Genomic DNA, 12,744 nt, shown 5'->3' with positions numbered 1-12,744 from the left:
GTCACTGAGGCCACTCTGGCCCAGAATGCACTGAAGTCCCATGCTCATGTCAGTAGAGCATCACAATGCTTCCCAAGACGCCTCTCTGGACATTGTTTCTGGAAATCTCTTCCAGCAAGAATATTGACTTGAGTCGACTGCAGCCGTTCCCCCTCGCTCCTGTGTCAATAGCCCTTTGGATGATTCGCTACCACCACATGCAAATATTATCCCTCAAAACATTTTGCCGGCGGATCTCTCAAAGGTTCCGCTTAACAGAGAGTGAACTTTATATCTGTTTTCATATATCACCAAATACATTAGTGGGAGAGCGGAGCATCATACCTTTACAGAGTCTTGGATGGAGCAATGTTTTACTTCTCTCCAGATTTCTCACACTTTGTTACTTAGCATTTAAGAGGAAAATGGAGAGAAATGAGGGTCAAGTAGTGTTAGAGGTAAAGAGACTGAGTCTGCAGGTGAGGGAGGTTTGTGTTGGAAAGGTAATAAACGGATAGCGAGATGGACAAAGGTGCTGTGAGGAGAGGGACTCATTGTGTAGTCTGCACTTACTTTGGTCCCTACTACATTTTGCTTTTTATGTAATTATATACGTCCTGCTTAAAACCACATACAAAATAAACAGTTGCAAAGAGGAGAAAAGTTTGTATTTAGTTTGGTTGTTTCTCCAATGTAAAAATGTACTTGGATAGGAGTAAAAAAATCTCTGATGCGTAGTCTGAGTAAACAAATAAAACTACTCCTTTAAGCTACAAAATAAAGGCATTAACATGTCAGGGTGCACACCAACCGAAAAACATCATGCAAAATCAAACAGGAACTACAGTAAGACACTGCGAAGGCTGCAGCATGCATATATGAATAAAATAACCTGCCACAGAATAAAGCATCATCAAGGCAGAAAACACAGACATGTGAGCTGATGTGGGTCACTTAGCACGCCTGACGGGTGGCACATCAAGATCTTTGTAATCTTAATCATAACCCATAATGATGCCACCCTTAATTTTATCGCAATGTTTATTTTTTGTGCTGTCCATGGCCTGCTAAGCCCGGCCCAGGCACAACCACAACTCTCGTCCGTCCTGACTCTCCCCAATGAATAATAATATGTAGAACATGATTATTTTGCATACAGCTGAGTGCCTCCTGAGTGTCTCCTATCCGGACATGGTCACACCAGCAGCAGCTTCTCTGCTGCAGCTGCTGATCTGGCTCCTTTCCTTTACTTGAGATTTTTTTTTAAATACTCAAATAAATTACAAGTACACAAAAAACATCTTTGTTTCAGCAACAAGAGTAAATGTAATTCATTACTTCTACCCCTGACTTCCACCCTGTGGCGTAATAAACAAGTCACAGAAGCCATTGTGGAAACATAGCGTACTTTAGTCACACATCCACAGACTTCTCCTTGCAGATTGAACGATAAACCTATCGTGGCCATTCCCTCCATGCCATGATATTCTATACACATCACAGATGTGCACCTTGGCCAAGGGTTTTATTGTGATCACTATATGTGTGTGTATGTGTGTCAGCTTTATGTGTGTTGCCCTTTGTTCAGCGCTTATTTTACCACAGTTATACGCCGCTGGGCCTCACATCAAGTTAAATTTATTTGAGCGAGAGCCGCGGTGATATCGTATGACTTCTCTTCCAAGGGCTGCAGACACCTCGGTCAACTAGTTTAATACAGAACCTCTAAGGAACCTCCTGGGCCCTTGTCCACACTCAAGCCCTTTTATAGTCGGGCAAGACCGCGTGTGTGTGTGTGTGTTCTGCCTGAGCGTAGGTGAGTGGATGTTAATTAAGTGTGTGCAAACATGAATAATTGAGAGATGTAGTGAGCACATGATTGCTTGTTGCTTGTGTGTGTGTGTGTAAATGTTGCACTTTGATAAGTTTGTATGGTTAGGCTTGGAGGCAAGAATAAACTCTAAACCGACTGTCTGCCAGACACGGGTCATCCACAGTTCAAAAAAGCAGAATGTTTTGCCTGTGAAGCTAAAAAACCTCGAAAAGTCGGTTAGAGTGAATTTCTGAATATAAATCTTAGCATCTGGATTAGTTTTCTGCATTGTCCTGCTCATTTAGAATATTTTCAGCCTCTGGTTGAGGGGTTTTACACATTTTCGGTCAATGGAAATCACATGATCCTAAATGGTTTCTCAGGGTTTTGTTTAAATTTCAACCAGCAGCGAACTTAACACTACGTTTAACCATCTTTGGCACACACCACTCTGCAGTCACTTTTGTTTAGTCTCATCAAATTCCAAGTTATGATCCTCGCTTCTTTCTTTTGTCTGTCTGAAGAACTTTAATGTACGTGTGTGTGTGTGTGTGTGTGTGTGTGTGTGTGTGTGTGTGTGTGTGTGTGTGTGTGTGTGTGTGTGTGTGTGTGTGTGTGTGTGTGTGTGTGTGTGCGTGGTTGGCTCTGCCTCGGTATTGTTCAGCTCTGCCTGAGCTCATATTGTATGCAGCAGTCGTCGAGCTCTCGCTGTCTTGAATGCAACCCCAGCGGCTTTTCAAGTATGCAGCGGTTGATCCCAAAAAAAAAAAAAAACTAAAAAAATAGAAAAAGGCCTGCACGGTACCAGTTGAGCGTGAATGTCAGTGGGTAGGAGAAGACGAGAGGAGACTCCAAAGTCAGGGGAGATGGGATTCATTGATTCAAGTGCTCGCTGGAGAGAAAATGAAAGATGGGGGAGGAGGAGGCTTACTATAAGGTTTTGTTAACAGCAGATTAGTCATTGTTGAAAGTCTTTTGAAGAGCCATGCATGTGTATTCGCGCATGCATACCTACGTCCCCCTGTACGAGCACACACACTTGCGCAGGTTTATGGTGCATAGGATGTGTGCACGTGTTTCTGGCAAGCTATCGGCAAACCACCAGAGCGAAGCAAAGGAGACAGCGAGCAAAAGCCTTGAATCTCGTCCACCTTTTTGAACCCAGACTCCAAGAACAACATCTCTCGCCCTCTGCTTTCCATACATTAATCACAAGGATGTTCAGCTTAATTTCTCTTCCAGTATGAAACCTCTGAGGTGGCCTGTATGGCTATTGCTCCCTTCTCCGCCGGCCAAAGACTTGTCACTGATATAAGATGTGTAACTTTAACAGTTGGATCAGTTCTGCCTTGCTCGAGTTCCAGTGTCTGTGTTGCATCTGAATCAAGTCATATCTAATATATTGGATTTATTTTTCGCCACCTCTGTGTTGAGTGGGTGCCGAGACTGCAGCGTCTGTGCTGAAACAAGAAGCACATGTCTGCGGAAAGGTTGTGTGTGTGTGTGTGTGTGTGTGTGTGTTGTATGATTTCAGTGCACTTTCAAGGAGGGTTGAGTGTATGCACGCATGCATGTAGTATGATCTTCTTGATCTCATCCAGGCGCTGCTGGAGATCAGGGGATTATACCTCTTTGAGAGATTTACTGGTCATGCCAGGTAAAGTGTGTGTTGTGTGAGTGCTTATGTATGCATCTTCTGGAAATCTAGGGCTGATCGTGTGTGAGCACGGGAAGATCCCTCATCATGGCCTCAATGTATAGGGTAATAATTGGATGATTTACATTTTTTGCGGAGTCTTTTTTTCCGCGTGTGTCCGAGCCAAGACAGGAGTGGGAGGGGATGGAACTTCTGACATCAAAACATCAAGTATCTGTTACACTGAGTAGCTATAAATCTCAACTCTCCCACTTTCCTCACTGTCCATTCCACTTTCTGACTTCATCCGTCTTTTCTCTTCCTGTGTTCATCCCTGTCTCCTTGTCTCCTCGTCTCCTCTCCCTCTGCCTCTTTTGCTTCTCATACAAGCCCTCATTTGTTTGACATAATCTATGAGGCCTGTCTGGAATTTTTATTGAGTGGGGAACTGAAGGTCATTTACAATACGGCCCATAGTTTGCTCACTAGACGTGAGGTCCCTCAATGTTTACATGTCCTGCCGTGTCATTCAGTTCACTGGGTGTACCCATTCAGCAACGCCTCATGATGTCATTCAGGGAGAAGTGCATTACAAACTGAAGTTATGAAGTTCAGGGGAGTGCCCACATAGAGCAGAGAGGGTCTTAACAAACAAATTTTGTTGGTTGCATCATGGGAATAGTAGGATGCGGTGACTAAAAATCAAGATAACAACTTAGATTATTTGACAGAGATAGCTGAAGAGTGACAGGAAAGCTGGGAATGAGAAAAGTGGCACAGGTTGAACCCCGCACACACTCAGCTAAACACCACCCAAAAACTTTGGATTTGTTCTTTAATATGTCTCTCTTGTGAGTCCCAGACCTTTATGAAAGTACAACACTAAATCACTGTAGTACATCTTTAATCAATTAGTTAATTGAAAATGAATCAAACAGCTGTGATGGAGCCATTTTTGAAGCCAAACTTTTGCTTTTTCTCACACTTCAAATGTGAAGACTTACTGCCTTCATCAGTTTTTTTTTTTTTTTAATTATTGGTTTTTGGATTGAAGATGTCATCTTCAGCCGTGATTTGTTGTAGCCTTATAATCAGTGATGTAGTGCAGAGTATCCAAAGTATACCTACTTATTATTCAGTCACCGTTGGACATCTAAATCACCTCTGATGTTCAGTAGTGTTCTGCTACAGCTACATTTCTTTCCTAGGATGGCAAAGGCATTACATAGTTGATGATGAATGAATGAAACCTTTATTGGCTACAGAGGAATTTGCTTACAATACATGACAGTGCATAATAAAAAAAAGAAACACAGGCATCATATGGACATCATAAAAAGAACCATTTTGGGAAACTGTGCCAGATTCATACTATGGGATCAGGGCTTGTTAAGGAGCTGGATGCTGCATAAGACAAAGGATATGATGCCTCTTTTAGTCTACCTCCTGGGCATGCTAATCCTTCAAAAAAAATCCACACCTCAAGCAGCAGAAGTTAAGTGGCTCATATTTGGGTGAGCTGAATGTGTAAAGGTAGACTTCCATGTTCCATACCCACTTCATCACACACCAGTACACCACTGTTTAAGATAAATAATAAATCAATAATGATTTATCTGAGTTCATTATTATTTCCCATGTTGGAAGAGCACATGATGTTATAATAATATTTTGGGCATTGTGTGGCTTTATTTGCTGAGAGAGACGGTGAATGTTCCCCAACTGGACCAGCAACATGCTTCATGGTTGGCCAGTAGGACGTCACAGCATAGGTTTTTATAAATACAAATTTATTTAATAAATAAAACAAAACAAAAAAACTTCAAGTACCATGAACTGCCCTCATCTTTTAGTGTATTAATTTTCCTTCTCGCCTTCTCCAGGTTCGTCACACGCTTCATCGAACTCGACGGCCTCACCTGCCTCCTCAACTTCCTGCGCAGCATGGACTACGAGACGTCAGAGAGCCGCATCCACACCTCCATCATTGGCTGCATCAAGGCCCTGATGAACAACTCCCAGGGCCGCGCACACGTCCTGGCCCACCCGCAGAGCATCAACACCATCTCACAGAGCCTTCGGACAGAGAACATCAAGACCAAAGTGGCGGTGCTAGAAATTCTCGGGGCGGTGTGCCTGGTGCCTGACGGACACAAAAAAGTGCTGCAGGCCATGGCACACTACCAGAAATACGCTGCTGAGCGGACTCGCTTTCAGGTGAGGGAAACTGAAGTGATCTTTTAGAAAAAGTGCTAAAGGGGCAAACAGCTGTCACTGTTATTTGAATTGTGGTCACATCTCATGGTACAAACATCCTTAGGGAGCTTTTGCTAGAGACATGGGGCAGACAGAGATTATGGGAAAGGGCAGACAAAATACTTCAGAGTAATGCTCATATAAATCAAGCTGTGGTCATTTTGATAAGTTGGAGACTCGTGCTGCAGTACCTCAGACTGTTAGCCTTAGGTTAAGTCAACACTCTGGCCACATTAAAGGCACGTGAGGACATCCAGAGTTATGGAGGGTCAGGGTATGTGTAGTGCTTTAGTCACAAGCAGGACTGAGTCAACAATCCACATCTCACACATTGCCCGGGGTGTGTGGTAAATCATGCCACCTTGGGCTAAGCCTAACACCACAGGAGCTGAGTGATGCTGAACTTACAAGGCCTTTTTAATGTTTGTTTGAGTTATGATTAAGCTGCAAAAGTATGTCGGGGGTCAGTGTGAGAAGGGAACAAAGGGTGTGAGAAGTGAGAACAGTGATCCAGTGTTACCCAAATTTCTTTAGCGTTCTGTTAGAACAACCCGGCTTTGATAAATCAGGATTCAGCTCGGGGACATGTTCCTCGTATCTCTGACTTTTACTTGCTATCTGATGATTTCAGCGTTGAAATATGCTTCCTGTCTGTCCTGCCCATGTAGACGCTGTTGAATGAGCTGGACAAGAGTACAGGCCGCTACAGAGACGAGGTCAACTTAAAGACTGCCATCATGTCCTTCATCAACGCTGTGCTCAATGCTGGAGCTGGGGAGGTCAGCATCAACACCCATTCCCTTTGGAGTATACTGTATGCTATTAAATCTAGGCCAAACTTGGCTGAAAATAGTTTCGGTATATGGAAAACAATTCTGGAAATAATTTGTATTTATCGTGTTAGTATTTAATATTTTAGCACACATGCTTACGTTTATATTTAAAATGTCAATCAATGTAAAGCCTCATTTCTCGAGGGGTGTTTGTATTATTTCATTTATGCACTAATCACTCATATAAATTTAGCACAGCGTTATTATTTTTCTCAGAATTAATAAAGCCACAAATACCTGTTTCCCAGTCCCATAGTTAGTCCTCCCTTCATTTATATTCTCAACAACAAACTTCGCCAGATAATTTCGCAACGGCTCAAATGCTTTTTAGAATGCAGAGATTTTTACTTACTCCCCATTTGATGTATCTTTTGTCCCATTATTACAATTTATGGATTCAGAGAAATGTTATCATCTTCTCTTATTGTGTGTTCTTTTATTTTTCAGGACAACCTTGAGTTCCGCCTCCACTTAAGGTACGAGTTCCTGATGTTAGGCATCCAGCCGGTCATCGACAAGCTCAGAGAGCACGAGAACGCCACTCTGGACAGGTGAGAGTCAGAAAAACCCGGTCAGTGATTACCATCCTCAGAAAAGTGCTTCAACCTTAATGTATATATGTATATGTATATATTTATCATATTTATATATATATATATAAATAAAATCAACCCTACCCTAACCCCTTTCTGTGAATGTTTTATTTTCTTTTGTTTAGATTAAAATATTGTATATTGTAAAATAAAGTATTAAAGTGGTAATCCTCCCGTTTTGACACAAACTGGGCTTACTCATTCTATAAAAGTGACATACTGAAATTACTGTATTTTTATTACACCAAATCAGGGAATATAAGTTATACGTGCTATGCATAAATACATTTATATTCTTTGTGTTTACCAAAAGGTCATTCAGAGGTGAAAAAAACAATTAGATCCCACAGAGGGCTGACTCCTTGTTAAACAAACTGTTTAGATTGAACAGTTTTAAAACCGACTTATTTAGGATTTAATCATTGTATGTTGTTTTTTGAGTTGTCATAGAAGGCCTGGGCTCCAGGACTAAAGGTGCAGTAAATACTTTAATCTCAGACTGTTATTTCTCTCTGTCCAGGCATTTGGACTTTTTCGAGATGGTGCGAAACGAGGATGACTCAGAGTTGGCCAAGAGATTTGATATGGTGAGTAACCTCTTCAGCTTTACAACCCTCTATTTTCTTGTCAAACTATCACTGTCTGTCACTTCTTTGGCGTCTGTACTTCATGGCTTAAATGATCCAAAGTTCTAAAGCCAGAGCTGAAATGGTCAGACTTAATACCATAGTGATTCAAGAGTGTGTGTTTTTTTGTGTGTGTCTTAATAGACCCATGTAGATACTAAGAGTGCCAGTGCCATGTTTGAGCTGATCAAGAAGAAGCTGAGCCACACAGACGCCTACCCCAACCTCCTCTCCATCCTCCAACACTGCCTGCAGATGCCCTGTGAGTAGCTACATGACCTTTTATAAGCTTTAATGTGTGAATGTGAATACAGGATTTAATAAATGGTTTACAGATTGTTTGCCATTACCACTATCTGAAAACAACATTTCTTGAACATTTCTGACCTTCCTTACTATTTCTGTCAGATAAACGTGGCGGTGGCAGTCTGCAGCACTGGCAGCTCTTAGACAGGATCCTTCAACAGCTAGTCCTACAGGACGACAAGGGAGAAGACCCCGACGCCGCCCCTCTGGACAACTTCAGTGTCAAGAACATCATTCGCATGTAAGTGGAGTCTCCTAGATCAAAGCAAGTCATGTCACACAAGGGCAGACGTGGCAGCTATTATACAGTCTATTTCTATCTCTGAACTTGAATATTAAGATGTCACACTGGATAAATCTTGTGGGTAAAGCACCCAATCAGCATCTGACAACTCTATCAACATGTCTGGTGAATGTTTGAGGTTAGAAGGCAGGGAAGTACTAGACTGGGCTGTAATATGATCTGTTTCAACTGCCTTGGCTCTGTTTATTTTTGTATTTTGAAGCTATTGTGCCAGTTATGGGAGTGGAGAATGTGATTACACAGGAAGGTGAGGTGAAGTGAAGGTAGCAGCAGGAGGTCAGAGTAGAATCGGAAGAAGAGCATGAATTGGCATGAAAGCGAACGACGGAGATCAAAAGGAAATCGCTCTAATCCCATCAAGCAGGCCGAGTCAGCCGTGTTTAGGTGCAGCGAGGCAGTCACTTGGCTTCATGTAGAAGACAACAGAGAGAAGAAATCATTTTATAAAGGAAAACCAAGCCTTTTGACTTGGAAGTAGATGTTTTCTGTATGTCATCATGGGCACAGTCTACCCTGTCGCTCAGAGACATTGGTTTTCAAATGATCATTGACATCTGCTGGTTTTTGTGGTGTGTGTTTCACCGACTTTTTGAAACTAATCCGCACTTGTGTTCAGGAGCGAAAGGCTGAGTGTAGGTAGTGTTAAAAGATGGCATTCTGGGCTTTGTTCATACAGTACAGTTTGGTGTGCGGTTCTCCCGCCAGTAAACTTCAGTTTCTTTCAGTTTCTTTCCAAGCCAAGCTTCACGTCGCTGATGAATGTGTTTAGTCTAAGCGGTGAAAGTACCATAAAAATGTAGCGCGGTAACCCTTGGCCCCTTTCTAGCTCCTACTTTGTTCACTAATTCAGCCATTACTGTTTGTGCAATCAGCTCACTTGAGCGTAATTCTTTCCAGTAGCCTACAGAAAGTGAACTTGGATGCTGCATCTAAGCCCGGATGTCCATTACTGTCCATTGCAGATTCATCACTGCAGTCAAAACCTGTCCCTGTCTTTACATTATTGCCAAAGTCTTGTTGTGTTTCCATAAACTCTCTGAGAGTAAATTATGCCTGGAAAGAGAGTGCATGAACTGAGCTTTCCTCATTGTTTTGGCTGCATGCCGGAGGCCCTGACGGTTAACGGGTGAAAATGTAGAGTTTGTCCCGTGCCGCATGCACCTCAGATCGGGAAGGGGGGGCTTAAAACAACTGTTAAAACAACTGGGAGACAAAGTCATTCATCATCTGCGGTCACCATGACGACTGCTTTGACTACTCACACGTGTGTCTGTACCAAATTTAACACTCTTGTACAAATCACGTTTTTTCCACAGCTTTGTAAAGGTATTTATTTGGTTAGTCAACAATAAAGTGATTGGGTCTTTTTTTGTTTTAATGAGATGGAGCTTAAGCTGTAATTAAAGCAGCTCTGACTTTGTAATCAAGTTCAGACAGTCCCGTTCACTAACGCAAGCATTAAGAAGACCTAAATCTGATTAATGACCACTTTGCTTTTAAATTACCTTGTGGATTTCCACGTGTGAATTGATTACAAGCATTTAAGTGTGAATCATTACCACAGTTACTTTATCCTTATTGGCAGTTGTGCTTCAGCGATTTCCTTGTTCAGTGTTTCCTTCTCTTATTGTTTGTTTTTATACTCTATGCTTAGTGACACTGAAACATGTCTGTTCCTCTCAACTCTAGCCATGGCTTCCACCAATGCTCAAGGTTTCACTTTCCAAACTTTCTTCATCTAAATTAACTCCTCAAAACATAATCTGTTGACGTCTTTTCGTTTCTCGTTCAACATCTTACTATCCTATTTTTAACTTAACGCCAATGTGCGGTCGCCGCGACTGCCTCATTATCAGGAACACTAATTTCTCACATTAGCTGAACTGACATTTATATCAGACCATCAGTGTAACCCTGTTTAACCTCAAGCTGAGCCAAAATTTATAACTCTGCATATGAAATAGATTGCAGCCCTGCAGGATTTATTTTAGCACTAATGTTGTGTTATGCAGCTTAAAGGAAGTGAATTGCAGTAAGCCAGTCAATGTTAGGTTATGAATCTTAATTTCTCTCACAAAAATAGAAGTAAAAAATGATTGTCAGTCATCAATGGATTTCCAATCCAATGATTTGAATTTCCTCAAAATGATCTGACTTGACTTGGTTGGTTGGACTGCAGTTGACCCCTATGTGCAGGCATTTTGTGCAAAGCTGCGCTCAGTTTCAGTCTGTTTTTGTGTATGTGCTTATTTATGTCTGCCTGCTTCACAGGTTGGTCAATGAGAATGAGGTGAAACAATGGCGAGAACAAGCAGAGAAGTTCAGGAAAGGTAAGAACTTGTTTGACACACTGCACTCTGCAGGTTGAAAGAGAAAATGCATCATCAAATGCATTTTCTCTCCATCAATCTGTCTTTTCATTTTTTGTTTCACTGTACCTCTTCCTGTTTGCATTTTACTGAATTGACATCATATGAACAAGCACCGTTGTTTTCATTTTCTCTTTAGATCATGTAGAGTTGCTAGGTAAACTAGAGAAGAAGGAGCGGGAGTGTGAAACCAAGACCCAGGAAAAGGAGGACATGATGAAGACTTTGAACAAGATGAAGGACAAACTCCAGCGTGAGGGAGTGGAGTTGCGCTCAGCCAGGGAGCAAGTCCAGGACCTTTCCTTACGGATCAATGACATATCTGTGAGCAGTGCTGCCTCTAATGCTACATTACAATAATGATATATTTGTCTTTTTAATGAAAAATTTTCCTCCACTTTTCTCTCTTTACTGAAAGAAAATTGAACAATGCTGGGGGATAATATTTGTTTGTTTTCTTACTACAAATTAAACAAGATCGATATTCATGCCTCACTACATTGACGACAGATGGTGGTGGAAGTTACGTTTAGTCTAGCTTAGCTCAAACACTGGTGGAAAGGGAAGATAAACAAGAATATTTGCTTCTGTTTTGGGCATGACATTTAAAAAACATGTGCAACGTAGCTCTCTTTAGCTGTTTATTTGGAAAGTTTACTCTTATTTTGGATGACATTTAGCTTTTTAATGTGAATGTTTTATATTATTCAGAACAATAAATGAATCTTTTCCCCTCCATCAGGGTGGCAACGTGTCCTTCCCGCCTCCTCCTCCGCCTCCTGGCGGCCCCGTGGCTCCACCTCCACCACCTATGATGGGCGGCTTTCCTCCACCTCCACCCCCACTACCATTCAGCTGCCCGCCTCCTCCGCCACCTCCGCCTCCACCTGGAGCACCGCCTCCTCCACCGGGAGCCCCTCCCATTTTCGGAGCCCCGCCTCCTCCGATTCCCTCTTCGTTCAACTCGGCGAGCACCATGCGCTCCAAGTCTATCCCTCAACCGTCTCATCCCCTGAAGTCCTTCAACTGGGCCAAACTAGGAGAGGTGAGAGAACAATGGGAACATCTGCTCTGACGAACACATTAAAACGTTAAACATAAGGTTGTTTGAGTTTCACATCAAAGCATTATGACCATACAGATCTGTAGTATAAAAACATGCCCTTCGATATGATGTAATCACACAAAACATCTGTTCATCTTTCTTGTTAAATGTTAACGTCTCGTGTCTCTCTTACTATTTTCAGAATATGATCAATGGCACCATCTGGAATGACATTGATGACCTGAGAGCTTTCAAGATTCTTGACCTCAAGGACATAGAGAAGATGTTTTCCGCCTATCAGAGACAGCAGGTTTGGATTTGTTAGCAAGTGTGACACAGTATTTTTGGAACCTGCCTGTGTGTGTGTTTGTTTTGGCGATCATCAATACAGATTTTTCCATTTTATTCATGTTCTTTTTTTAAGTTGCATTTGAAGTTGCCTTGATTCTCTAACGTGTGTTTAAAAGTGAGAGCGTGTGTGTGATGTGCTGAGGGATGGGATGTTGTAAGAGGACTCTTGAGAGTGCCAAGGGTCCAGCTCCAGGCTAACGCGAGCAGCTGTTCACTGCTGAATGCCTTATTGTAGAGATGCCACAGAGCTCAAGCTTTGCCCTAGTGTCTGCAAAGCATATGTGTGAGAATTGGGGAGCCGACTAGGTCTTCACGGGCTCATGAATAAAGGGCAACACAGAGAAAACAGTCAACACCAGTAAAGTCACGAGGAGTCACGATACAGGAAACTTTGTACTGGAGCACTAAAATAAAGAGGCGATTGAGTAAACCTTGTTGAACCAGGGACTAACTAATAGGATAATTGTAGCATGCATGCTTTTGGGGCGATACCATACAGTACATAGCAATTACTTCCCTCAGTGCTACAAACTAATTACACACCACTTGTCATGTGATAATAGTGTGTGCAGTTGTATAAATTGATATATTTTACTGACGCTAATGGGTTTAAGTGGAATGTTAATATGCCCT

General features: G+C 42.1%; 1 protein-coding gene across 5 annotated transcripts in view; it reads left to right on the top strand.

Annotated features, from left to right (window-relative positions):
- daam2 (dishevelled associated activator of morphogenesis 2) overlaps nt 1–12,744 on the top strand; it is an 89,828-nt gene that overhangs the window by 59,825 nt on the left and 17,259 nt on the right. For 3 of the 5 annotated variants that reach the window (XM_019254094.2, XM_019254092.2, XM_019254093.2), the window contains exons 6-16: nt 5,312–5,645; nt 6,353–6,463; nt 6,965–7,068; nt 7,631–7,697; nt 7,881–7,998; nt 8,145–8,283; nt 10,036–10,059; nt 10,618–10,676; nt 10,855–11,039; nt 11,458–11,760; nt 11,963–12,070. In XM_019254094.2, coding sequence (XP_019109639.1) covers nt 5,312–5,645; nt 6,353–6,463; nt 6,965–7,068; nt 7,631–7,697; nt 7,881–7,998; nt 8,145–8,283; nt 10,036–10,059; nt 10,618–10,676; nt 10,855–11,039; nt 11,458–11,760; nt 11,963–12,070 — 1,552 coding nt within the window. The remainder of the gene's footprint in view (nt 1–5,311; nt 5,646–6,352; nt 6,464–6,964; nt 7,069–7,630; nt 7,698–7,880; nt 7,999–8,144; nt 8,284–10,035; nt 10,060–10,617; nt 10,677–10,854; nt 11,040–11,457; nt 11,761–11,962; nt 12,071–12,744) is intronic. The other 2 variants (XM_010736392.3, XM_019254095.1) reach the window with 1 other exon arrangement.

The sequence above is a fragment of the Larimichthys crocea genome, chromosome XXIV, assembly GCF_000972845.2.
Source record: "Larimichthys crocea isolate SSNF chromosome XXIV, L_crocea_2.0, whole genome shotgun sequence".
Lineage (NCBI taxonomy): Eukaryota > Metazoa > Chordata > Actinopteri > Sciaenidae > Larimichthys > Larimichthys crocea.
Note: the sequence above shows the minus strand (reverse complement) of the source record. Positions and strands in the feature narration are given on the sequence as shown.